Raw genomic sequence first — 26,668 nt, forward strand, 5'->3', positions numbered from 1 at the left:
TGTGGTGGCTGACTATGTATATTCATGTAACAAGTAATGGTATGTGTCCGTTTGCTCGTTAATTTATAGTAATGTGGTCTTATTGAAAGGTCAACTGTGTGTCAGCTGTGTTTCACTGCCTATACTTCACCTGTACAAAAGCATATCCTTTTGGGTAAGAATATGAGTCTCTTATGTTCTTCATCTAAAAACCAAGGGAGATTCTCATGTGATATGAATGAGAGTCTACACTGACAAGTTACAGATCTTCTCAGCTGCCTTTGAAGAACACTGGAGTATTTTGTTTTTGTTCATAGATTCATTGGGAATAGAGATGAAAACCTTCTCTCCAGGGGATAGCTGAAGAGATCAGAAAATTGAGTACTTTTTTCTTTCTTTCGGCAAAGCAAGGATACGCTCCTGTGGCGAGGATGTCTCAGAGCCTTTTCAGGTTGTGCCAAAGCTACTGTACGTGAAAGGAGCAAACAAAGTCGGCTTGAGAGCTGTCCACACATCTAAAGTCTAAAGTCGTATGATTCGTAATTTGGTCATTTGATTTCAAGGTATTGGTACTCGCGACAGCGTCCGCCTATTGTAGATCTTTTACGAAATTAGAAATCAGAAGAATAGAACATTTTCATTGATTTCATGCAATTTTAAAGAAAATGCTATATTGGGATATTCATATGTTTATTTAAAATGATCTGTCATTGATTTCTTGGGACATTTTATGGATCAAAAGTACTAGTGGTAAAGGTACTCGGTATTGAGTGGTATGAAACATCCCTAATCAAAAGTACTTGTGGTATCGGTACTCTGTTTCGGCATTGGTGACTACTCAAGAGTTGAGTACTCGTACTGGCATCGGTCTCGAAAAGAGTGGTATGGAACATCCCTATTCATGTGTATATGCATAAAATGCGCACATTTTAGGGTCAAAATGCCAACATTTCGGGGCAGTCAGGAGCCCAGTATCCAATTCAATTTTGAATGAATGCCTTCAAGTTAGATCTTTACTAAGAAAGCATCAATATTGCCTTCAAGCCCGAAAATCGGGGCCATCTTATTGAAAGAAATTTAAAGTTTAATTTCTTTCAAGTGAACCATAACTCCCCTCTGGAGTCAGCTTTGTACCACCAGTGAAAGAGGTGAAAAGAGGGCAGATGAAACTGCAGGCAGAAAGGAAAGTCACAAGGACAGAAAGTGATGGATTTAAAATGGGAGCTGTGAGAATGCCAAAATAAAATGAACCCTGGGAAGCCAGACCTGCTTAAACAAACAGTTGAGGTTTTTATTAAATCACTATGGACTTTGGAATACAATGTTTTTTTTAAATTGCTACTTACAGAGTTGCATCCCCTGACCCCTGACCCCTGTTGAGTATATATATATATATATCCATCCATCCATCCATTTTCTTAACCGCTTGTCCTCACAAGGGTCGCGGGGGGTGCTGGAGCCTATATATATATATATATATATATATATATATATATATATATATATATATATATATATATTTATTTATTTATTTATTTATTTTTCGAGGCTTCGCGTCATTTTGCACTCACCAAAAGGTGGGCGAGTGGTGATAAACGGAAGAGCCCAGAATTTATTTATTTTTGCATTTAGCTGTTGGGTCTCAAGTGGTTGACATTCAATGAGATTGCGGTGCTCCTGAAAGTCAGAGAAATTAATAAAATTAAATAGTACTGGGACTGAAGAGGATGGTGCAAAAAAGACAAAGGATGATGGAAGTGTATAGAAATAAAATGCTAAGCTACAAACTTTTGAAAGAAGCCATAAGTGAGGAAGACATGTCAGACAGAAAAATGTGCTAAGTGGAATGAAATGATCAAATATGAAAATATATACAACATTATGATGCAACATTTGAGTAATTATTAACCAATATTTAATTGGCTCCTACAGCCCCCATTGTTGTTGAGGTTTTTTTTCAAACACAGCGCTGTTTTTGTTTTGTTTTTTAATCAACCAGTTTTATTTGATTATTGTCCTAAAAAAAAAAAAACAAGCCTTGTAATAGACTGAAAAGAAAAGCTGGCGACAGACGGTATGATAAGAATTTACAGTAAAAGTAAATGACTGTTTTGGTGGTGGAGAGACTGTTGTTCCATCCCGCACCGCAGAAAGAATGGATTTGCGACGCTTGTCAAGATGCTCAAGTAGATTCCAAAGATGTCATTCCTCCAACCCTGTGGGGACGCTGAACATCAGTCTTGACTGTCATCATGGGAAACTGATAACTTTTGTTTGGTCTTTTTGTGATGACAACAAACCTTTTAAGGCACACAAATGCTCAATGCGGAGGAACGAGCTGAGGAGGCTGCTGGATCCAATTTACTACAAAGACAGAAGACAAATGCTTGAGGTACATTGCTAGCTTTCTGTCCTAAAAAAAAAAAAAAAATCAATTAGATTGCCTCTTAAAAAGCAACACAGCGAATGTTAGTAATTCTTCAAAAGTACTATACATACAAATTTAGGCAGCATACTGGTGACATTATGTTGTCATGGTTGGCGCCGTTGCTGTCAGTGACATCATGTGCGCAGCATTGTGGAAGGGCACAGACGTTTCCACTGTTTTAAACCACAATGAGATTGTAGATATGAAGGCATAGACAGACGTATGTATTATTGCAATGCTTTGAGGGAGAGTATCATTTCATATGCTTTAGGCCACAGTTGTACTATAATGACTGTCAGGAAATTCAGACCATGTCTTCATTTCTACAGTGAAATAAAGTGACTGCTTGTAGTTGAAGTGGGCTGCTGGCAGGAGTTTGAACAAGCCCTGCTCACTGTATTATAGTGACCTCACTGACTCAGCATGGGATAATCATCTAAAAAAAAAAAATGTTGCGGTTACAACCACTTCAGGTAGGATCACTGTTGGTAACAAGTTACAACCAATATGGCACACCTGTTTTCTGAATGTGAGGCGTGATTGGCCGTTACCTGAGCCCCTGAGCAGCTGTGATGTAATTTTCTGTCAACAGCAAGTGGCAAAATGGCCGCCCCCTGACATGAAAAAAAACAGATGCATTTTGCTGATTAACTCATATGAGACAAAATTTATATTATTCACAATTCCGCATTTATAATAGTTGGGAACCATACAACATATTTAATCCATTTTTGGGTTGACTTCCGCTTTAAAAAAAAAAAAGGCAACAACATTACATTACTAAAATACACTGAATGAAATAAAAAAATATGGAGGTAGAAATAGATTAGTTTATACTTCCTCCTACTCCTTTTCGAACACGTGTAAGCAGGTATGCCAATTTTTACTTAAAGTATCTTTTACGCAAGGTGATTACAGGAATGCCTCCAATTAAAATATGTTCATATAGTTTAGGATGTTGTGCATCCCTGGGAGCAATCACTTTGGATCTTCAAAAAACGATTTGAGAAATATAGCTTTAGAAAAAAAAAAGTGGTTTTGTGGCACAACTTGGTCCCAGTGCGGGGTAGGTCAGAATTCAGTGGGGTAAATTGTGCCCCCCAAAAAAAATATATATATATTTTAATGTCACAAATGATAATGCTATCCAAAAAGGAAGACAAATTCAATACAAAACTTTGGTTTACAGGTTTCAGAGACCTTTTCTTCTTTCATTCTTTTGCTTTTCCTGTTCAGCCTTTTTATCTTCTCTTTCTTTGCAACCTTCTTCAACTCCATCTTCTCAGGTGTGTCAGTCTCAATTCTTGTTTTCACTTTCTTTCTTTTTTTTAAACAATTCAGTTCCTTCTTTCTGTGTATTTTTGCAAGGGAAAAATTACTTCTTAAGACACATAACTTAAGTGAGCAGAACAACCAGATTTGTCACTTGGTGAGTGGTCGGGAGGGTGAGCCTATTTTTTTTTCTTATCCCTGTATTTTTTTATGGCCATCCTGCAGATTTGCAGTTCTGTTTCCCAATCTGAAGTATGGTCTTCCCCTCTTTCACTGCTCTGTCCAACTCCTCAAGAAGAGTTGAAACCCTGTCTGTCTTGCTTTTGTATCAGGTGGCATGATGAAAAAATTAAGGGTGGGGTCTTAAGTTTTGACTGTTTCTGTTTGTAAACAAACAATTGAAAATGGACTCCTGGCATGGCTCAACCCCCACTTCTCTCGCCAACATTGCGCCTACCTTCAGTGACACGCCCCTCGCTCTTGGATTGGCTGGAGGGGTAAACATTGACTTTCTGCCCAGAAACGTCCCTCTTATGGCAACACACAACTAAATGGCAAAATACAGGCTTGGGTGATGGTGGTTGATGACAAAATCACCACCACACATTAACAGAATCCCAGAGGTACTGATTGAGAAGGATTTCATGTGTATACATTCAGTGTTCTGAGTGAAAACTCAAGGCCCTACCTTTAATTAAGAATGGCACATACCTTTAGTGATCAAATGTAAGAATGCAGTTTACAACAACAATAAAATACAATAAAGTAATATAGAGAAAATGATCATAATTTAACCCAAATCCTTTGGCACAAAATTACCCCAAACCCACCATTTTAGAAAAAAAAAATGCATCCCCCAGCTGTTTTGAGCCAGCATCAGGCTAAGCATATAGACTCATTATGTAGCTTACTAAAGCACTAAAACATGTGTGAACTCTTTTCAAAGTTATCTATAATTGTTGAATCGCAGCCGTCAGAAAACCTTAATCATAGAAATTTTACTTTGCAAGGCAAAAAAATGTTTTTTTGAATTTTTAATGTTACTGCATTTTTCCATACTCTTATTTCTATGTATGTATTATATTGAAGGGGGCAAAAAACATTCATTGTTAAAATACTAAATTAAATCCCATCAGATTATGGGCAACATAATCTGACATGGGAGCTGATTGGAAAATTAAAATAACCTGGTTAGCGAGCACAGGTGGAAGGAATAAAAACGATTAAGTGGGGACAGGACATAAGATGAAACAAAACCAAATATAAATTAAACAAAAACTCTCACTCTCACTCTCTCTCTTTCTCTGTCTGTCTCTCCCTCCCTGGACGGTCAATTACTCACCTCCTAACCATCACACTCTCACTCCCACAGACTGACAGACCGCAGCGCCCTAGATCACAACCCCTGTCCAATTTTTCCTCAATGGCACTGTAAGCCCACGCGCCTCTTCATGTAATTTATGAGAAGGCTGTTAACACACTTCTGACACTTCACATTCTTCGCTGTTTTGAACTTAGACAGAAATATATATTGATATGATACCCACAGTCCAAAGAGATGAACTCTGAAACTCTGAGAGTTCCTTTCTGTTTTTTTCCTGGTATCAAAGTTGTTTTAAAGGTTATGGATGTTGGCTGTCTAAAATATGTGAAAATGAGAAATACTGCAGTGAGTGTGAGCTCAAGGTGGGATGGAAATTCAGATATTGAAAAAGCTGCTCCTTAGATTAACAACAATTCCTTTTTTCAATGCAAGTATTCAGTGACAGCTTTTTAAAATGAAATTTAGAATAGAAAATAATAGCCTCTATGAGTTTCTAATCTATTGGGACTCTGAAGATGACACATTATTAGTATAGCACTCAAGTTCCTCATCATTACACACACGCATACAGTGATGATATTTTCATAACCTGGTTATGATGAGGTAAGAGTCTATAAAAGAAGCTTTCAACAACAGCTGCAGTGGAATGACATCGACTCCCAACCCTGCAATCATGTCTCCTTTCCGCGAGCCCCGAGCCAAGCATCGAGAAAAGAACGATTGAAAAGTGTGACTCTCCAGGCACACGTTGGTCAACATTGCGATTTAAAGTGTTCAAAGGGAACCATTTGGAGTACCTGTGTATTATTATAGAAAAAAAACAAAAAAGGTGGGGTGGCTTAAATCATTTGTTGCCATTCGCCCCTGAACAAACTTTCCAAAGATACAAGTCATGGACTTCCATGACACACATTCATTAGTTGAGACTTTTACCTAAAGCAGTCTGAATTAGTAATGGGCTAATAAATTACCCATTACTAATGTTGAATAACAGCTTAATGGTTGAGTTTAGAACCCTGGATAATAAATAACGAGATTTTTCAGGAAATCATGCTACAGTTGTCTAAATATACATTACTCACTAACAACGTAATCATCAGCCCTCATGCATAAACTAAGCATAGGTCACTGCCTTTATTTTGAGAAGTAAATGGATACAATTAACGTGGAGCTTCAGTTGCCAGAGGTTCTGCCAACATCTGCATGTTGTTGCAGCTGTCTGCATGAAACATGATGAGTGGGTTTGTGTGTTTATGAGAGTTTGGCGGCGAAGGAGGTCGGAGACACTGCAGCACTGTCTCTGCTGCTGAGTGACAACGCTTGTGGGGTCAGTGAGGTTTACATCTAATTGTTCATTGGCAAATATTAAATTAAGTGACACAAATATTTACATTTAAAGGTTAGGCTCTGTGACGCAGAGTAGGTCAGCAGAAGGTGCTTAATGGGCAAGCTAATACCAGGTACTCTTACTTGACATAGTGAGATCTAGTACAAGAGCTCTTGAAATTATTGGGCTTCACAAAGGTAGGTTTGATTGACACTGAAGGCCTTTTAGTTTAATAATACAGTGGACCCACCGATTTACCTATTTATGTTTTTTTTCCGTTATGTTTAAAATATTTTTAAATTGGTATTTTTAAATGTTTTACATTTTTGGGAGAGTCTACTCACTAGGGGTAGCAAGTACAGTGAAAACAGCAGGGGCCCCAGAACAGAACCCTGTGGAACACCTACGGCAGAACAGGACTCAAGGCTAAGAAAAAAAAAGTTGTGGCTGCCAAATAGGATTCAAGCCACTCTAGAGCACTACCACTAATGCCCACCTGCAGCACTGTAAACCCGAACATTCAAAATAATCAAATAGATTAAGTACACGGTAATTTAGTTTTAGCCTTATTTTACTCTGTCTGCAGTTCACATTGTAAATGATAATCTGTTCTCAGTTTTCTTACCTGGTTAAATAAAGTTTAATTAAATTAATAATAATTAGTTTTTTGTTTTTTTCTAAATTAATCTGATTCATACTTATAGCAGGCGGCACAGTGGGTGACTGGTTAACACGTCTGCCTCCCAGTGCATAGGTTGTGAGATCGAATCCGGCCTTTGGCCTTCCTGGGAGTAGGTTACATGTTCTCCATGTTCTTGCGTGAGTTTTCTCTGGGAACTCCAGTTTCCTCCCACATACCGAAAAATATGCATGGTAGGTTAATTGAACACTCTGGCTTGTCCCTAGGTTGTTTGTCTGTGTGTACCCTGCGATTGGCTGACAACCACTTCTGGGTGTACCCTGCCTCCTTCCTGAAGATAGCTGTGATAGGCTCTTTCAACCCAGTGTACTAATTGTTTGGACTTCTGTTGACTTAGGCACCGTCCAGACGGAAGATAAGCCAGCTTCGTTCCTCAAACAAATCTCGTACACACAGAAGCATTTCAAGACTTGCGTGTGTCCAAAAGAAGACGCTGAGGACGTTTAACGACTGTAATGTATATGCCAAGTCTGGAGTGGCACTGTAGCGCAGCCACAGGGAGTTAACGGAAAGCATAGAAGAAGAATCAGCAAAAGAAAACAAACACTTTTTCCCCCCTAACTTTATTGCAATCTACAGAACAAACATGGCTTTGCATTTATAAAAACAACATGAAAAAAGACGAACACAGGAGAAGGGACAATGGCGGGTGATTCAAGTACAACACCGCTTGTTGAACGTGGGAATAAAGAAGCAAAATATTTTGCTGCAAAAACATAAGCAAGCTAAGGAGGTTGCGCAAAATGACCACGACAAGGCTGTCCGCCATTGTTGTTGACAGACTGACGGTTCGCGCGCAGTCACGCGAGAATTGGCGCATACGTCATCAATGTGCGACAATGCGTCGTCATCGTGCTGCGACCATTACGTCATCACTAGAGGAGTATCCTGCATATGGTGTCTAGACGGACGCGTACGGGATGCGTTTTGAAATCTTTCCACTCTGGAGTTTCAAAAGTGATCGGTTTCAAGCTCCGAAACCGCGCCATCGTGTGGACGAACGGCCTGAACGGTAAGAAACTTGTGAGGATACGTTGAAACTGGCTTTCTTGTGGACGGGGCCTTATACAGTGGTTTTAAAACTAACAATTATAAGATAGTAACTGAGAATAATAGAGTTGCTGTTACAGAAAGTTTCTAAGTAACTGTGTGTCAAAAAAGTTAAGTTGGGTTTCATCAAACCATTCAAGTTCTGGAAATCTTTAACTTTTGAGTTAACTCAACTCCCCCACAAGTAGTATGTTTGTTATTTGTTTATTGTGAGATAATTTTCAGCATATAAAACGGCACTGCATCACACCTTTTCCAGTAGGCTATTTACTTCACCAAAACGGAAAATTTGATATTCCGTTTACATTGTGGGGGCTGAAGTTCTAATTACTGTGTTGAAATACAAACTTTCAAAGTCCACGCATGTTTATTTTATTCTGCCATTTTGCGCTCTATGTATGCTGTAGTCGGAGCGGGTGCTTTGGAAGCCACTCTGCCATCCCAGTCTAGAGACAAACAGGTGGACATTCCAGTAAGCAGGCTTTCCCTTCTAATACCATAGCGCCAAGTGAAGAAGGCGTTAACACTTTTACAGCTCCCTGGGTAGTGAAAGTCTCATGGTGGGCCTCTGTGAAAGCCTGTGGTGACAGGTCACCTTGGCGGAAAGTGGCGCTGTCCACTTGAGCGTACCGCCAGGTCAAACACTTCACGTTTTTGTCACGTCATGCAGCTTCAGAGTTGATGTGACAAAAATGGCCAAATATGTAAATATTGTAAAAATGGTAAAAATCAAGCAATTGTGTCCACTCGCAAATCCTCCTCGTGTATCCGTCACTCATACGCGATGCACAGCTGATTCTATAACCTTATAACCAGGCTTTATTCTATCCAGTTTAAGCTAGCACAATGGTATGGTAGATATTCAACAGCAGTATTTTAGAAACACACTGATGATCCGTAGTAACAGTTTGACATTTCAATCATCGACCTGGGGGAAGGGGGGGGGGGGGGTAGAGAAGAAAAATAAACGTGGTTACTAAACACTTTTTGACATAGATATGAATTTTTGCTTTTGTACAAAGCGATTCTGTTTGAAACAAACCCGCATGCACAGGAGGCCCTTGATTTCACTTGGCTCTCCACCAAGCTCGTTAATTGCTCATCACAGTTAGAATAGGGGAGGAACTACTTTGTTTTCATTAATTTAATTTAATTAAATCCATTTCCACTAATTTCATACACTAAATATTTTTGATCCAGGGCCAGAGTTGTTGCAATTCTATTGAAAGCAATTTGAAATAGTTTCTTTGGACCTCATGAAGAATATGACAGTTTAGTCTTAATCCATGTGAAATTGTCAACAAGGACGTGCTCAAAAAAGCTAATAGATCAACGCCAATATGGGAAAAAAAATCCATCAGGCCCTAAAGTAGACAGTCTGGCCAAGGTCTCTGGGCAGCAACGTGACAGACGTGAGGGAGGGATGGCTGGAATAGGCGCCTGGGAACTTTGCTCCAAGAGGATGACAGCTCTATAAGTCAGACACTGATAAAGCAGTCAGCAATGACAATCTCTGGGCTCCAGCCAGCAGAGCGTCCGTCCGGCACAGATAAAGTCAGACAGGCCATCCATCAGTTTGGAGACAGAGAGTCGAAACCACCTCAATAGAACCAACTCGATGACCATCGGCTGTAGGAATGTGCTGCTGACCCTCTTTGCTCGCATGGGGAAACAAGGATGGTTAGGAACCCCCCTGGAGAATTCAGAATTCATACATAGAGATGAGTGGGAATGGGTGTCACGTAGCCTGTTTAAGAGGTGTGGTATGGCAGATCTATGGATTGAAAAAGTAGATAAGGTGGCTAACAATGGTGAGGGCAAAACCTGTCTCAGGTTGTTAAGACCATCTTGGCTGCGAGCAATTGCTCAACCATACTATAGAAAACCTCATACAATAACATACAATACATTGTCACATGTTGAGGCACATGTTGGGGGGGACAATAGTGTCACTAACATGTCCTTTAGGAAAAGATGTGCAGGTACATTTTGTTGAAAAGTATGTTTTATATTTTCTTTAAGCTGATTTTCAATGCTACTTGTCTCTGTTCATGCTTTCTACACTTAAGTTTATTTTTTTTGCTGCTGGCATGTTCTGAACTGAGGAATTACTGTTTATGTTGATTTAAAAAAATACATATAACCAACCAAAGGACAAAATAATGTCCATCTCCTGTTTACAAAAAATTATCCCAAATTGCACGCAGGTTAGCATTCCAAGTGTCCTGATGAACTGGAATACACAAAAGTTGAACAGTATTTCAAATTTTTTTTCATTTAAAAGTCAAGTCAAATATTGTCTTTACAAAAATATGTTCCATGCACTCACTACCCTAAATATGGTGTTCTAATTTAATATTGTGTTTGTGGAATATGAATTAGGCAGCAAAAACCACACATCTTTATCCATCTCAGTGGGTGGCCATTTTGCCACTTGTTGACTGAAAATGGCATCACAGTGTCTAAGGGATCAGCTTGCAAACATCACATGACCAAACCCAGAAAACTGGTGAAACGTGATTGGTCATTACCTGAGCCTTTATCCCTGAGACGGATAAAAATGGGTGGATTTTGCTGCTCAATTCATATTCCATCAACACAACATTAATCAAAATGCCATGTTGAGAACTTGAGAGAAGTCAGTCTGCAAAGAAGTTATTTTCTGGAAAGAAAATATTTGTCTTGACTTTCCCTTTATATTTAATAAATGAGCTTAATTGACCATCAAGTAGAAAATTAACCAAATACATTTTTAAAGAATGTCTGAAAATTTATCTTTCAGCATGCGATTTTTTTGGTCCGTATTGTTATTATGCCACAGTTGAATACCGCAATTACTCCTAATTTCTTCACCCTTGATTTATGACACACCTGGCTGAAGATCTGCCATTTCCTTTTCTTGCAAACATCAACTAATCTATCCCAGCCACTGTCGTGTTGTTGGACGTGAAGATCATCATATATCACTACATCACAGAGTAATGAATGCGTGCAATATACACATGATATACCTATAATTGCCAGTTTTTATTAACAACCACTAGATTGCACAATAGCAATCAAACGGAAGACTTAAAATAATCCATACAGAGTGTTAAATAATGTAGACATACGGTATGCGCCAGAGGCAAGTTCCCACTCATGTTTAAACAGCTAGACAACCAGCAAACATACACTCTGTTTAAACGTTTAGGCTGAGCTGGGCATGTTGACGGAAGGGCTGTCAATCAATCAATGACGGACACCTGTTTTGTTGACGATTAAGGAATAACGGGAAACTTCGAAAAATTGATAGACTAAACATTGCCGGAAGTGGCATTTTGTCCGTTAGTGTAATCATCAATAACCAGGTCAGTACCAACCAACCTTCTCAGTCCATCAATGACGGTCAGACGCACCATTCTCCAAGCCTTCTCTCTTCTGGCTTTATCCAAATGCTGATAGCTGGTTGTGTTGTAGAGTTCGGTTGACTACAGACCGTGATGATAATGTTTTCCTCCTGTTGTAAATTATTTGTTATTTTCTACGTTTATGCAATTATTAGTTAAGTGCTCAATTTGTTTGTTTTACATCAGGTGGGTTGTTCGACTGCTAAGGGGTCCTTCGATGTGCCATGTCACGTCAGGCAGGTTATTGAACAGCTAAGGGGTCCTAAAAATGGGAAGTACTTAATCCGTTGGCCATACCCTGCAGTATTCCCAGCAGTTATGACCGTGTGCAAATACTGTATGTGGCGACATTAGTGAAGAAAAGAATAGTGACATAAAAAAAACAACGTCAAGTGGAAGATAGTGATGACGAAATGTAATTAATGCATTGTCACTGCATTTGGCCAGTATGGCAACAGACAATATAAGCGAGTACTCTAGTTAAATACACCTACTATAGATAGTGTTTATTGACGTCACGGTATCGCAGCAGTACAAGTTGAAACGTTTGATTAGTGGAATCAATTGAATTACAAGCATTTGCCGATGTTACTGCGCAGACTACATGGCAACATCACATATGGTAGGATGGTAGGTAGGATGGCTCGATCCCAAAACATGGGCAATCTTGCGTCTTCTGTACTTTTGTTTCTTATTGTTTGCTATGTGCATTTATCATTATCAATTTAAGGCGAAGAATCTTGGCTTATTTTGAAACCAAGTTAGCTTGTTCCCCGACCGCGCTAGCTACTAGCGCTAGCATATTAAAACAACAACACCACTGTTGACTCATCACTTATTTTTGTACACTTTAACAACTATTTCATCTTCTGGGCTGCTGGGAAATGGAAATAGAGACATCTTGACCACCAGATCTATTTTTAGACAGAGCTAGCCACGGCTAGCGGCTCACATTTATCACGATCGCATTATGGTAAAAAGCATTTTGAACCATCTTACAATGACACTTACCTTAATGAAAATGGTCAGAACACACGTTAGTACACTTTGTTGTGCGTTCCGTTAACGGCACACAACGTGGGGCACATGACGTCATGTGAATGCTATCTATATGTCGGACCTCATGTATCTCCACCCCCAGTTTTGAGGCATCACCTTCATTGTGTTCATTGCCACCTGGCAAAATGACTTTTTTCTTTGTCTTGGTGTCAAAATGCCAACGCGCAAAGAAGCTGCATTCCAGTCAAACAATAGCATTCTTGTCATGCTTCATGATGCTTCTATACAAAGGATGTGTTGCTGCTTAAAGACATACATGCGCCGAGCTCGAGCGTTACACGGGCAACATTTAATCACACTGCTCGCAAAGCTGGCAGTGGAGTGAGTGTGAAGGACGCACTGTCAAAGAACGCTATTCTTTCTCCAGCTGTCATTGCTGTGCCTCGTCTTCCACCGTGCGCATCCAAACATTTCAGCACTTTCAGCTCAAACACTTCTTTAATTGTACAATGACACAGAAGGAGAAAGAGGATTGTATGGGCAAGGCTTCAGACAAAACAAGGCAACATAATTGTGGAGTGCAAAGTTTCTTTTGGAAGTTTCTCAAGAACAACAACACGCTAAAGCAAAGCAAATTGCTGGCAAGTGTGGAATTAAAATGGACAGTTAATTAATCTTCCACACTGAGAATGCACTGTGGAAAACATGAATGTGCTCTCGGAAGGAAAACAATACATCATGGATACGCATATTAAATTTATTAGTCAGACTTCATTCTGCTGTAATACAACCAATGCAAGTTTCCCTCTCCGGGCTACTTGTAGAAAAAGTGTGTATTTGCAGGCAATGCATTTGAAAATGTGTCAAAGCTGTATGTTTCGTGCGTGCGACTGAGGTAGCAGAGGCTACAGCTGTTTCTCATCAGCAGGACTTCAGGCTTACAATGAGACCCCCAAGGGGAACCTGCGCTTGTGCTGTATGAGCAAAAGTAAGCCATGCAGTTATTTCCCCTAAGTAATATAAAAGGGAATGAAAAAAAAACTCCAACAAATGCAGTCAAGACCTGTCTTGACCTGTCTGTACGCCACCCCATGAATCACTCCATCATTGCTGCATAGGGAATGCATTGTAAGATTTTGCAACCTTGTGCCTGCTAGGAAAGTCACGGAGGATGTCCCTGGCAGGGGATCACAGCAAAAACCTTCTTCCATTTAATTGGCTTCATGTTTTCTGCCAAGCTTGGCCATAGCCAGTTTTGAGCTCTCAGAGTTCCGAAGTGTGGTAACTTCACCCCTGCTCAGATGACTTTTTCTATTAAGTATGCATATGAATGCATAGCCAGCTGTGCAATGTGACAAATGTGATGTGGTCGTGCCCACAGCTCCAAACTGTTTCACCCTCAGCTCAACTTTGGCTGTGTCACTGAAGCTCAGAAAAGTGCAAAAGACAAGTACGGTGGTCCAAAAGGGTACAAAAGGCGGCAATGTATTTCCAAAAGCAACCTTAACCCTATAAAGCCAAACGTATCATATAAAATACAAGACATTTTGAGCCTTCTATTTCATGAGTATAATATTTTTCCCCCCATTAAAACCCTGACGTATATGATCTGACACATGCATTGCACGGATAATCCATTAGAGGGCAGTATCTCCCAGATGATGGCTTTTCAGCGACCTTGCAAGAGCGTCCCAAAGGAGAGACACATATACTTATTAATAGTGTGAAATGTTCTTTCGGATTTTTTGAAATACTAATATGTTTGATATGTCTGTTTATGATTATATTTTTGCCGGCTATAATTGTATGAATTTAAAGCACTGTGACCGGATGTATCAAATATGACACAAATCAAAAGTCATATGTGGAAGTGGAAGAAAAAAATTCTGTTACTACAAAAGGACCAATAAATACTCTATTCACAAAGAATCCAGATTTTCTCTCATATGGTTCTCATGGTTCAGGCTTTATAGGGTTAAAACGTATCACTGAGGTTGTCAGGATGCAGCACAAGGCGAACTTTGGGATTTGCGAGACCATCGACCACGGCACAGACTGCCAACAACCTAGAGCTCCTAAACTGGTATAGCAGATGGATGGAGGTTAAAAGTAACTTCAAGGGAACTTCAAAATATCAACAGGATGCAATCCTTTCTCTGTATATGTATGAAATTCTCAAGAGAAAACATCTTCTGGGGCTTGTTTAAAATGCTTCCAAGGCTGTCTGCGATATCAAAGGTAACTTGCTTGGTCTGTGTCCAAATGTCAGCAGGTTCCTGGCTCGTCTGGACGGTTGGGAACATCTGTTCACCGAGCTGAGTCCAATCTGACCACACTGGTGGTGGGATTCATTTGAATCGTCAAAATGAAATCGAAAACTGTCAAATTTAGAGTAATGTTGCACTGATGATATGATAAAGTAGAATTTTCTAAACGCAACAGATGTGATTACAATGAGAAAGCATAGAGCATCCAGTAGCATCAATTTATGATTCACATTATGAGTAGTGATGGGAAAATGAAGCTTCATGAAGCACTTGTGATATTTTTTGACTCCCCTAGATGGTGCTCTTGGTTTAAATATAAAGGCTAGTGCAAAGGAAATTAATTAAATTTCCACTGCATCTTTCAACAAAGAGTGGCATCTAGAGGGGTCAAAAAATATTACAAGTGCTTCATGAAGCTTCATTTTCCCATCACTAATTATGAGCACTAATTTGACATGGGAGTAGCATGCCAGCCTATTGGCACCACAAAAAATGGAAATAGTATACAAACTCATTTAATTACACATACATAGTCAGTTGCTGGAATACAGACAATTTAAGCAAACAGAGAGTAAGCAAAGGGTCATTTGAAAAGAAAAGAAAACAATAAAGGGATGGATTTGTGTTGAGTTAACCAATAGTGCTTTTATTTATTTATTTTTTGACACAATCATTGACAGACATCTTGCTTTAAATTAACAGCTTTCACAAAAATATTCTATGTACCATTTAGAAAGTTCAACCATTTTAATGTAGAATATCGTTCATTTTTGATAACCTGTATAAATGTTGTGTATGCTTCAAACAGTCTATCAATCTAATAGAGCCCAGAGTGGCTAATCTGGAGAATCGAGAGAATTCCCGTTGGTCAGGTTGATTTTAAAGCCTGAGGGATTAAAAGTAGGAATAATTGAATACCAAAAGTAGCAATAATTTATATTCTGATTTATTTGCATTCATCTAAATACTTTTGAGCCCCAGAAAACGGAGGTACAATGGCACCATTTGCTTCATGGTGAATGGTGCATAATGACCAGCTGTCAAATAAAATACACGCTTTGGCAGTGATCTTTTTTAATCCAAAATGTTTAACAAAGTGATGCTAATTTTACGACAAAAAGAACAAACGTTTTTGCATGAATATGGTTCACTTCACAACAATTGTGTTTCTTCTTTAAGTTACCTTGGGGCATGTGAATTACTGCATATCAAACTTGTTCAAGCTTATATACATAGAAGGTATGTTGAGTCCATACTTACTCATCACGCATACCAACTACAATACTGCGCTCGTAAAATTCCACTACCTACATCAACTTTTCTTTTAAACGTACAGTACATAAATCCAACATGGATTAAAAAAGTGGCTTACATTAAATCTATGTTAAAAATGAAGACTGATAAGTAGTCAATCTATATGTAAATATGAGCTACATTGGGAAAATGCATTAAGCGCCCTGTTTGACCAGAGCCCCAGGAGCTGAAGTTGTGATTTTTAATGGAATCTGAGGGGGGGGTGGGGGGGGGGGTTGCATGTTGCGGCCGTGGCTGCAAGGTGAGAGTATGAAAGCTTTCACAAGGGAGAGCATGCTGGATAACAGACTACAAGAAAGATTACTCTCACTGAGTGCAAATACAATTATTGCATTTTGGAGGTCTCGGTAGCTTTTCTGCATGACCACATTTGCACCCGAGACAAGTCAAGGTTGTCTAAAATAAAACTTAATTTTTGAATCGCCACTCTAACTGTGTTGTGGAAAAGCTCAGAAAGGTACAGTATCAGTACAAACAACACATTTTATTTTATAATGCTGCTGTGACTTTAATGAAGCAATATAATGTATTGTTCTAACTGTAGTTAACCATGTCATTTTGACTGGCACTGCAACAGATCCAAAACATGCATTTTCACTTTGGGAGTTTTCCGTGGACCCCCGATTGTAGTGTGTTTAGCTAATGCGAATAAGTAGGCTAAACCATCGATACAGAAAAATTGATTTGTCCAATGAGCCTTATTAAACTTTACAATGTATGCCACCAAGCGTCTGTTTCTCACAGAGTGTACAACAGTTAATTAAGGACCTAATCCTGTTACATTCCACACATGGTGATTAGTTCCAAATGGTTTTCCACACATGCAAGTTGAATGAGGTGTCTGTGGAAGCCTGACAGGGCTGGAGCACCAAACATCTGATCTCCAAATTATGAATTCAACAACTTTACAGCAAAAATATTGACATCGCTTGAAACACTTTAGATCCCATGACCAGTGTTTCAGAAGCATTTTCAACATGTCGCCATTTTAGATGATACAGACATCGAGACTTCAGTACAAGTGTTCCAATGCAGTCTGTGTCACCGAATAATAGTAATAGTAAATAGGGCGCCATTCAAACAAGGAAATAATCTACCAGTCGTATTGATGTTAATAATGTCATGTAAAAGGCTCGGTTAACAAATCAAACTGTTTGAACTATGTGCCTTCATGCTGTGTTAAACGAAATGTTAATCTGTTTTTTCAGTACGTCACTCACTGAGTATACAAAACCTCTTGTCTATTATACGCATAAAATTTATTTCAAAACTATGACAAACATTTTGAACAAAGACCTTTCTTTCTGACTAGGCTTTCCGCAATCAGGATTTTGGAGCCGGCCACCGATCAGCGAGTTAAAAAAAAAAATAATAATAGAGAGAAAATTATTCACATCTTTGTAAAAAGTATTGGGAAAAATAAAAAAATGAAACTGAATGTATGTGATGAGAAACTTTGGATTATTAAGCATGGCAGCACAGAACGTCCCTGGAGTGAACAAGATTGTGTTTGCTCTTAATGACTTACTTTGCGGATCCGAGCAATTAACAATAAATTATGTCATTACAACCAATCACCAATTTTGCATAGAATGCAAAATGTCGTCTGCTTCGATACATCTAGGTAAAGTCTAATTCTAACATAGATGATGATTGATGTGTCAGACTGCCGCAGTATAGCGCCAACTAATGCTGAGGAGGGCTTACTTGATGTTAGATTATTTTTCTTATTTATTTATTTTTGCCTCAAAACAAGGACATAAGTGTCGGCATCAGTATTGTGCCTATGCCTATTCGGAATCATATAAATTATACTAAAAGTATCAAAGGTTAGCTAACAAGCTAACAAGACAAACTAATAGAAATAGTTTGAATGAATTTTTAATTTTTACGTCTATATCCGTCAATGGCAGTGAATGAGTTGATCATCAACTGAGTGTAGAGATTATATTGTATACAAAACATTAATTGCTACAATAATCTCAGGGGACAAACTGAATTAAAGTAAAAATAAATATTGGCATGTAAGTCTTGATACCAAAACTGTGTTCTAAATTCTGATGTTAAAAATGTAATATATACTGTGTATATCAGCACTTGGAATGTTGGTGATACATCTCGACCATTCAGAAGGTCAAATGTGAAACATGCATTACATAATGAACACATTTGTAATGGAGTGTAGCAACATTAATAGTATATCACACTTTCAGGTCACTCAACGACCTGCTTGCCACATAAATCCTTGTGGCATATTTGTAACCACTTTGTAATCCCTTGTGGTCAGTGCAACAGCAAACCACACGCGCTCTCACACAGGCTGCAAGGCAAGAACCTGCTGAAGTCATCGAGAAACACCTCCATCTGTCCACAAGTCCAACGTTGACGTACAATAAATGACAGCAGCTGTTCATAATTGCTGCGTTTAAGGAATGAGATTAATTAAAAGGTGGACTTGCTGGATTAGTTGGCTCAGTGCATATACGGTATGCCTTCGTGGTTGTCGTGCTAAGAACGAACATGTTTCATTTCATTGCTTCCCCATTCCCACTGTGCCACTTTGGAAGTGACTTACATTTCTGTTACAATTGATGCCAAAAATAGAAGAAATAAAATAGAAATATGTCAGTCATCATGACAGAAGTAATGCCTTCATAAATGAAAAACCCGAAAATCAAATCAAATATTTTTTTTCTCAGACCCACAGTGGAAATAAAAAGTCTGCACACCCCTTTTGAAATGCTAGGTTTTGTTACAAAAAATGAAGTGACACCATATAAAGTGCATCTTTAACCTCAGTTATTCTTCATCTTTTTTTTTTGCCTCCTGCAGAAGACTTAAGGTTTTGTGTTGACACTTAATATTGTATAGCATATATTCTCAATTGATAGTGTATATACTGTTTAGTTGATGTTTGAAACTGGTTGACAAATAATTTCCTGCAACTAAACCTTAAAAAAACTGAGGTCATTATAATTGGCCCGAAGGTGGTATCAAACAGATTACAATCCTCACTTGGACCGCTTGCTTCTAATATTAGACCCTCGCCCCGAAATCATGGTGTGATATAATATTCGATTCAGAACTAAAGTTTAAAATCGCAACTCCATAATATTGCTAAAATCTGGTATTTTCTTTCATATGAAGATACTGGGGGAAAAAATGTTCACACCTTTATTTCGACAAGACGGGACTATTGCAAGTCATTATTCACTTGCCTAAATAAGAATTCTTCGGCGGCACGGTGGTTGACTGGTTAGCACGTCGGCCTCCCAGTGCAGAGGACGTGAGATCGAGTCCGGGCTTCGGCCTTCCTGGGTGGAGTTTGCATGTTCTCCCCGTGCTTGTGTGGGTTTTCTCCGGGTGCTCCGTTTCCTCCCACATTCCAAAGACATGCATGGCAGGTTGTGGATGGTTATTTGTCTCTGTGTGCCCTGCGATTGGCTGGCAACCAGTTCAGGGTGTACCCCGCCTGAAGCCAGCAAACTAATTCACATTACCCCAATTTTGGTATATTTGCACTGGTTGCCAGTCCAGTTCCAAATTTATTTTAAAATTGTATTAATAACTTTCAAAGCACTCCACAGCATGGCACCAGAATATATTTGTGAGCTTTTAAGACAGACCAAAAACACTGCTGAGATCTGCTAACCAAACATTATTTGCTGTTCCAGAGTCTAGGTTAAAAACTGAGGGTGATCGAGCATGCCTAGACTCTGGAACAATCCACCAAACAATATTAGAAATGTGAAGTCTAAAGTCGGTTTTAAAGACTCTTTTTTTTTTTTAAAGGCTTGCTTTTACTGATTTTACAGTCTGAATTATTTTATTGTATTTGTAAATTTGCATGTATGTTTTCTTTTATTCTATTAATCTTTTCTTTTCCATGTCCAATTTCCTTATGGCAGTTCGGTTGCTTTTACAAGTATGTATTTTTATTTGTTTGTAAAGCACTTTGTGCTGCATTGCTTTAAAGGTGCTATATATAACATATTATTATTCTCTAAGATTAAGTTAAACATTACATTACAAATTACCTGGATGCTTCAGAAAGGTGCAATATTCCATTTCCTTAATTGTCATTATATAAATGAGCATCAGTAAGAAAGAAAAAAAACAATGAAATTGAAGGCAGCATGATAAAGTAGTGATTAGCACACCTGCCTCACTTCTTTACTTCCGTTTGAATCTCAGCTTCCTATGTTGAGTTATGAGTTAGCATGATCTCACCGTGCTTGCGGTTTTTCACCTGCTACTCCCATCTTCTTCAGTAAAGTACTTGCTAAATGTGGTTGGTTGGCAAGTCCCGTGTCAGCAGGCAGCATAAGGTGCAGCTCAACCATGAACCGAATATGTGCCTCTCATGTCATTTACAGCCTGACAATGCTAATTCAAAACATCAATTTTCACTTTGACTCAAAATTGGGTGCAATGCAGTAAATGCTACAAAAAATGGACTAACTTGTAGCAACTTCAGCAACACGTCAAACTTGTGGTCAAGCTGTGCGCGCAGAGTACAAGCACAACGCAAAGTCCTCTGCTGCCATCTCGTGGCGAAATAGTTAACACACCTGACCAGACAGAAACTCGTAGAAACCATTTTATTAAAAAAACAAAACGAATTTATTAGCAATCACATGAAAAGAATGCGTGACATCTAGAGGAGCATTGTTGCAATAAAAATGCCAACTTCTTATTTACAAAGTCTGCAATTGAATGTGAATATTATTAGCACATGCACATACAAATTGCCCAAATATGACACAAGCTTTTTATTCTCCCAGTCTACTCGGTCACCCGACTTCACAGCCCCTCCCTCTGCTGTGGTCACAACACTTGATAATTCTGCTCATCGCCAATACACACTGACAACAAGGAGCATGTGATGACTGCACAGACAAGATGAAGACGACCATATGAACAAACGCCATCTAGGCCATGATCGGAGAGCAGATTCGCATCAGGATTAAAGTGTCACTTAGATAAAAGCGAGAAAAGAAAACTTAAACGACAATCAGTCTTCGGCGGCATTAACAGACATCAAGACTCAAAATGATCGTCCAACGCGTTTGCTCTGTGATTTAGTGATCGATCTTTCTAGCTTTGCATCGTGAACAATACCAGGATTATAAAACCTGCTACTTGGGCGCACCCATATTACTTCCACCATATTTATTTTAAAAGGCCTGTTAATTGTCCCTCACATTTGAAGTATCCATCAATTGTTCAAAACGCCACTTTTTTTTGGGGGGGGCTCGTGTTGCATTAGTGCTTCCCACTGAGGTTATAATATATGTAAGGTGGCTGTTATACATTAAGATTCACATGAGATGGCTGTTGTGTAATCAAGTTGGTCTGTAATGATTTCACAATAATATGTTAGACGTAGCTTTGGGCAACGACGGTCTCATTGGAGCTCTCACTCAGCCAAAAGGCACTTAAAATTCTGCAGGCCTATTTTTGCCTCCGACAAGCAACAAGCGCTCATTACGTTTCCGTCTACGCATCTTTGTACAAACTTGACTTCAAGCCTTGGAGTTAATTTGGTATTTGACCGCCTACTGCAAAAGAAGGCTACATTGCGAAGAGTTCATTGGTGATTTGAAGGCATTAGCGCAATCCTCGTTTGGCAAACCTCGAAAAACCACAATCGCACTGTAAACACCAAACAAACAGTCATTTGTGACGTGATTAGGAGATTTATGAGAACGGAACTTTTGACTTCTGCGTGGAGGAACGGGCAGTAAGGCATGATGGGCATGAACAATCCACCTCCGAGCACTGATAACATTTCAGGACTCCAAAGAGTTGGTCTAATTGTGCTGTACATAGTCTACATGGCTACGGTGGAAGTGAGTGGTGGTGCGAGCGGGTGGGCGGACGGGCGGTAGTAGTACTTCACAGAGGCAGTTGAAGGGATGACTGAACCATCCGGAAGTGTTCGGGCTGCGTTTCACGTTCAGCTTCTCCGTGACTTGGAGTGCTGGATGAGCCACTGCAATGTGATATCTGCCGTGGGAAAATTCATCACCACCAGCATCCAATATGGTGCACTCAGCAACAATGATTTCAAATGATGTAACGGCGTTGCATACCTATGTTGTCTTTCTCTTTGCAGGATACCGAGTAGCAGCAGATTTCCCGATCCTGAATGGCTGACAGGTTCCTGTTGAAAGGAAAGCAGTCAATATGAAATCCGGAACTTGATTACAAGATCTTTCGGTCACACTTGGGCATTCAAAGTAATTAATAACGAGTTAATAGTAAAAAAATATATATATATATTGGTTAAATTATAAATTTCTGGATTTTTTTGTTTTTGTTTACTACCAGATGAAAATAAAGAAATTAAAAATCTTACTACAGTGATCTGCCACACCTTCCCGGTTCGGCATTTGCAAATTCACCTATTCACAAATTTTTTACAGAATTAGTGCAATTAAGATTTGCTAATATGCGGTCATTTGTAAACACTATTGGATTTCATTTCCCATGACTTTTAAAAACGGAAACAGCAAGTAGTTCTAGTTCCAGTATAATGAAAACTAGTAGGCCTACACCTGCTAGCGCTTGGATGTGGATGAGAAAGACAACGCAAACGTAAATGTGAAAGTAAAAAAGAAGAACTTTCAATTAAAGATAAACTAAGAACTATCTTCACACTTAATTACAAATGAGTGTGGATTTACTGAATTGAGGAGCTTTATTTAGACAAAAGTAGTGCTTTTCCTGCCATCTTGTGGCATCTGTAGGCGACTACAAAGATATTTTCCTACCCTTTGGTTCTTCAGTTATTCTGTTTGATATTTAGATATTGTGCTTTTGGTTGCGTGAAAAACACAATGAGTTGCCCTGTGCATGAAATGTGCTATATAAATAAAGTTGCCTTGCCTTGAAATTTAAAGGGGAAGTCAACCCAAAAACAATTCTTGATAATAATATATTCTATGCAGCCCCACTAAATTGAGAAAGATTGTCTTAGTTGAATATGAATTAACCATCAAAATCTAGCAGTTTTAATCTAGAGCAGAAGGCGGCCATTTTGCTCAGGTAACAACCAATCACAGCTCATCTTCAGAAAACAGATGAGCTGTGATTGGTCGTAGCCAGACTCCTGAGCAACTGTGATGTTTCCATTTAATCATATCTTAAACATCACTACAAATGTCCTGCTTCCAGTTTAGTACATTGGAAAAATCTGGACTTCTTATCTTTGGGTTGGAAAAGTTCACATAACACACCGATCCGAATTACATAATATCCCACATGGTTCTTTAAAACTATTGTACGGTACAAGCTAACTATGTTTTGAGCATAATGGGTGATAATATGGAATCACTGTGCCTCACATCTTTTCAATAAGTTGCTTCTCATCCAGCGCGTTGGCTAGATCTCGTTTGTTGCCGAGCACGAGAACCTGAAAAACAACAATGGCAAAGGCTGATTAATATCTCGCAAGTCAACAATTGAAAAGATTCTTCTCAACTAGGGTATTCTTGTTTCTTAAATAAACTTGCTTATGGGTGAAGTTCACGCCACTGGTATGAAAAAGACCAAATACGAGCTCATCTTTCAAACAATCTTGAGTGTGAAGTATCCACTGACTTACCGGAATTCCTTGTAGTTGCGGTTTCTCCAATAAGTTGTGGAGTTCATTTCGGGATGCTTCTACCTTATCTCGATCTGCTGCATCCACCATGTACCTGTACAAAAAATAATAATAGTAACGAATTAACAGAAAATAAAATAATAAAATACAGTAATGTCTTAAGATAACCATTTAATTCATGATGTATTCACATGCAAGTTTATTTTTAATGAAAGATAAATACAGATCTATAATAATGTTAATAATGTAAAGTTACAACATACCTAAATAGAATGTAATTCCAATTCAATGCTGCTGGCGTGAATGCCTTGGCCACCAGGGGAGGAGGCTAACTAATAGATTCAACTCTTTCCAAAGCCAGTGGGAAACAAGGCAAGCACGTCTTCTTTTGAAAGAAATGCTTACAGGCCGTCAGATGCTGGCTTTTAATGACTCGATATGTTTCTGGTCTTTGAAAACTGAGTTAAAAGGCTGAATGAAACAAACTACCGTCTTTACCGCGCACCGTTTTGAATGTTATGATGATAGACTTCCGGCGCCGAAGAGTGATGTTGCTCACGAAGAATATGTCACAGCAAACAAATGCGATTGCACGGTGCGTTTTGAGCCGGGCTGAAATAGCTTTCAGCGGCCGACTTACCAGACCAACTTTCTTTCCTTCGAGAAAGGGAGTGTGGTTTGCAATGGGGCACATACTGACCCGAAAAGTCCATACACTTACACAATAGCATTGACTCCTCGGCAGTAGCGCTCCCACATGCTTCGAAAGCGGGGCTGTCCACCTATATCCCATATCTGAGGAGAGAAAAAAAAACATTTTAATAACATATACATACATATGTATATATTGAATTATCTTTACAAAATACTTGTGTGACAGAATTAAGTTTGTATATCAATTAAATTGACTAGCCCTAACCTTATGAACAGTTTCCTTGCGACAAGAAAGACCATTAAAACTATAGGTCAGTGGTGGGCCGAGTGCCCACCCATGCTCTCGGCGAACGTTTAGCAAACGTGTGCAAACTTGAACGAACCCTGACATGAAACCAACATTTACTAGCGACAGCACATCAAAGTATTTTTTTTAAACTGGAAGTGCAGTAGCTAAATAAACTGTCTCTCATACAAATGAATGTTTAATTTGTCTTTATCTTAATATATTATAATGTATAATAGAACTGAGATTGTTTATTGTTATAAAGATGATTTAATTGCTTCTTTTTTTTTTAATACAAAATATAATTGCTTATTAAATCACAATTACAATTTTGAGAGGGGGTGAAATTCAATTATTTTCCAAAATCATTCAGGCCTCCACAATTAATTACGCTGTCACAAGACATTGGCACCTCAGGATCCAAAACGTCCTGCTAGCCTAGTTCACATACCTACCTTTATTGTCACATTGCCTTTTGTGACCTTCCGCATGTTGAATCCAACTGTAGGAATCATGTCTTCATTGAACTGGCCCGACTGTTAAGGCAAAACAATAGAGGGTGTGTCACCATCAAGAGCAAATAATGCACAAAATGATCTTATAAGGGATTTTCATAAACATAAACAAACCGGCTGGTGGTTACTGTGTATTCTTGCTGCTGTATTATGCACTGTGTTTATTATTTACTTGGTTTGGTGTACACTGTGCAGTGATTTGTATTGTATGGAAGTTATAGGAAAGTCACTTTTCTCACTGTATGCAGAAGAAAAACTGCTTGATTCCAATGTTGCTTGATGGCAAAAATGGCAACAAATAAAAGTAAATTTATGATCTTAGACATGTATGGGATAGATATGCAAGTTGAGAACAAATCTATATGTACCATACACAGTACTTAATTCTATTATGATGCAATTTTCCAGGAAGACTTTACTCGTGATGACTGCAGGCCTGCAGGTCACTGATTCCAATAGTGAATGGTTTTACTGATGTGATATTCGATGACGTTGACATGCGTTGGGCAGACAGTATAACAACACCAGCAGTTACATCCACGTGACTATTTAAAGAAGCGCCCAGTCACACTGTCAACTTGGTCAGTAGACAAGCAACAAGACTTGGGTAAAAGCCAATATTACGCCCCGTTTGCAGTCGAGTCATTCTTTTCCGGGTGTGCAGGAAAGGGATTAACATATCTGAATATTAACCTTTAAATGAAATTGAACTCTTAACTACCTTTGCACAGCCTTGGGCCCACACTGACAGAGCATGTTTTTTTTAGCGACTTACAGCAATCACGTTGACGAATGTGGTCTTCCCGGAATACTGAAGTCCCACGAGTGTAAGTTCCATCTCTTCTTTCCAAAAGAGGGACCTGAACCAGTCCAAAAGCCTGTTTATGAGGGCCAACATCTTGGACGACACGCTGGTCAAAATCGCAACGACTTTCTGATCTGACGTGAGTTGTAGGTTCGTAGCAATCCACACCGGAAGTAAGGAGCTCCGAGCTACTCTGACACGTCATGTGACCTACAGTTGCGTTCGCGTAATACCCTGAAATGGGAAATTCTCCCTTCATAAGAACCTGTGTTTTCTTTGCTGTTATAGTAGACAAAAGATACATATTTCCAGAACACTTAGCGTAGCTAACTAGTACACAAACACATGCACGTTCACGCACAACACGCAGCCCACTACCAGTATGTTGAATTGTAACTTTGCGATAATAATGCCCAAGATTAAACCGCCATAGCTGTTTATTATTTTTGTGTTGAGAGAGAAAACTGAATTTCCCAGATTCTACGTAATTCTCATGCTAGTGCAAACTTCTGGTCACCAACATGGTATCCGCAGTCCTAAAATGGTTCAATAGGTCCTATACCTGGAGGAAATGAATTCATTTTTATGACCATTGAAACTTTTGAATCTGATTGAATTCCCACGACATGTGGTGTCCCTCAATTTAGGATCCCTCCTTGGATCCCTTTTGTTCAGCCTGTATTATGCTACATTGGGTCAAATTCTTCAGAACTGTAATGTTGACTGTCATGGCCCGGTGCATTTGGCAAT

At 39.0% G+C, this 26,668-nt stretch overlaps 1 protein-coding gene across 1 annotated transcript; it reads right to left on the reverse strand.

Annotated features, from left to right (window-relative positions):
- Nucleotides 1-20,636: 20,636 nt before the first annotated feature.
- Nucleotides 20,637-26,622, reverse strand: arl8bb (ADP-ribosylation factor-like 8Bb). The gene is made up of 7 exons (XM_086087438.1): nt 25,889-26,622; nt 25,054-25,134; nt 24,380-24,453; nt 23,659-23,752; nt 23,399-23,466; nt 22,145-22,215; nt 20,637-22,058 (listed from the first exon to the last, which is right to left on the reverse strand). Exons 1-7 carry the CDS (start codon nt 26,009-26,011, stop codon nt 22,009-22,011), a joined length of 561 nt encoding a protein of 186 aa, XP_085943564.1. The 5' UTR covers nt 26,012-26,622; the 3' UTR covers nt 20,637-22,008.
- Between the last annotated feature and the right edge of the window lie 46 nt (nt 26,623-26,668).

The sequence above is a fragment of the Leptonotus elevatus genome, chromosome 10 (assembly GCF_054856555.1).
Source record: "Leptonotus elevatus isolate MCC_2025b chromosome 10, RoL_Lele_1.0, whole genome shotgun sequence".
NCBI lineage: Eukaryota > Metazoa > Chordata > Actinopteri > Syngnathiformes > Syngnathidae > Leptonotus > Leptonotus elevatus.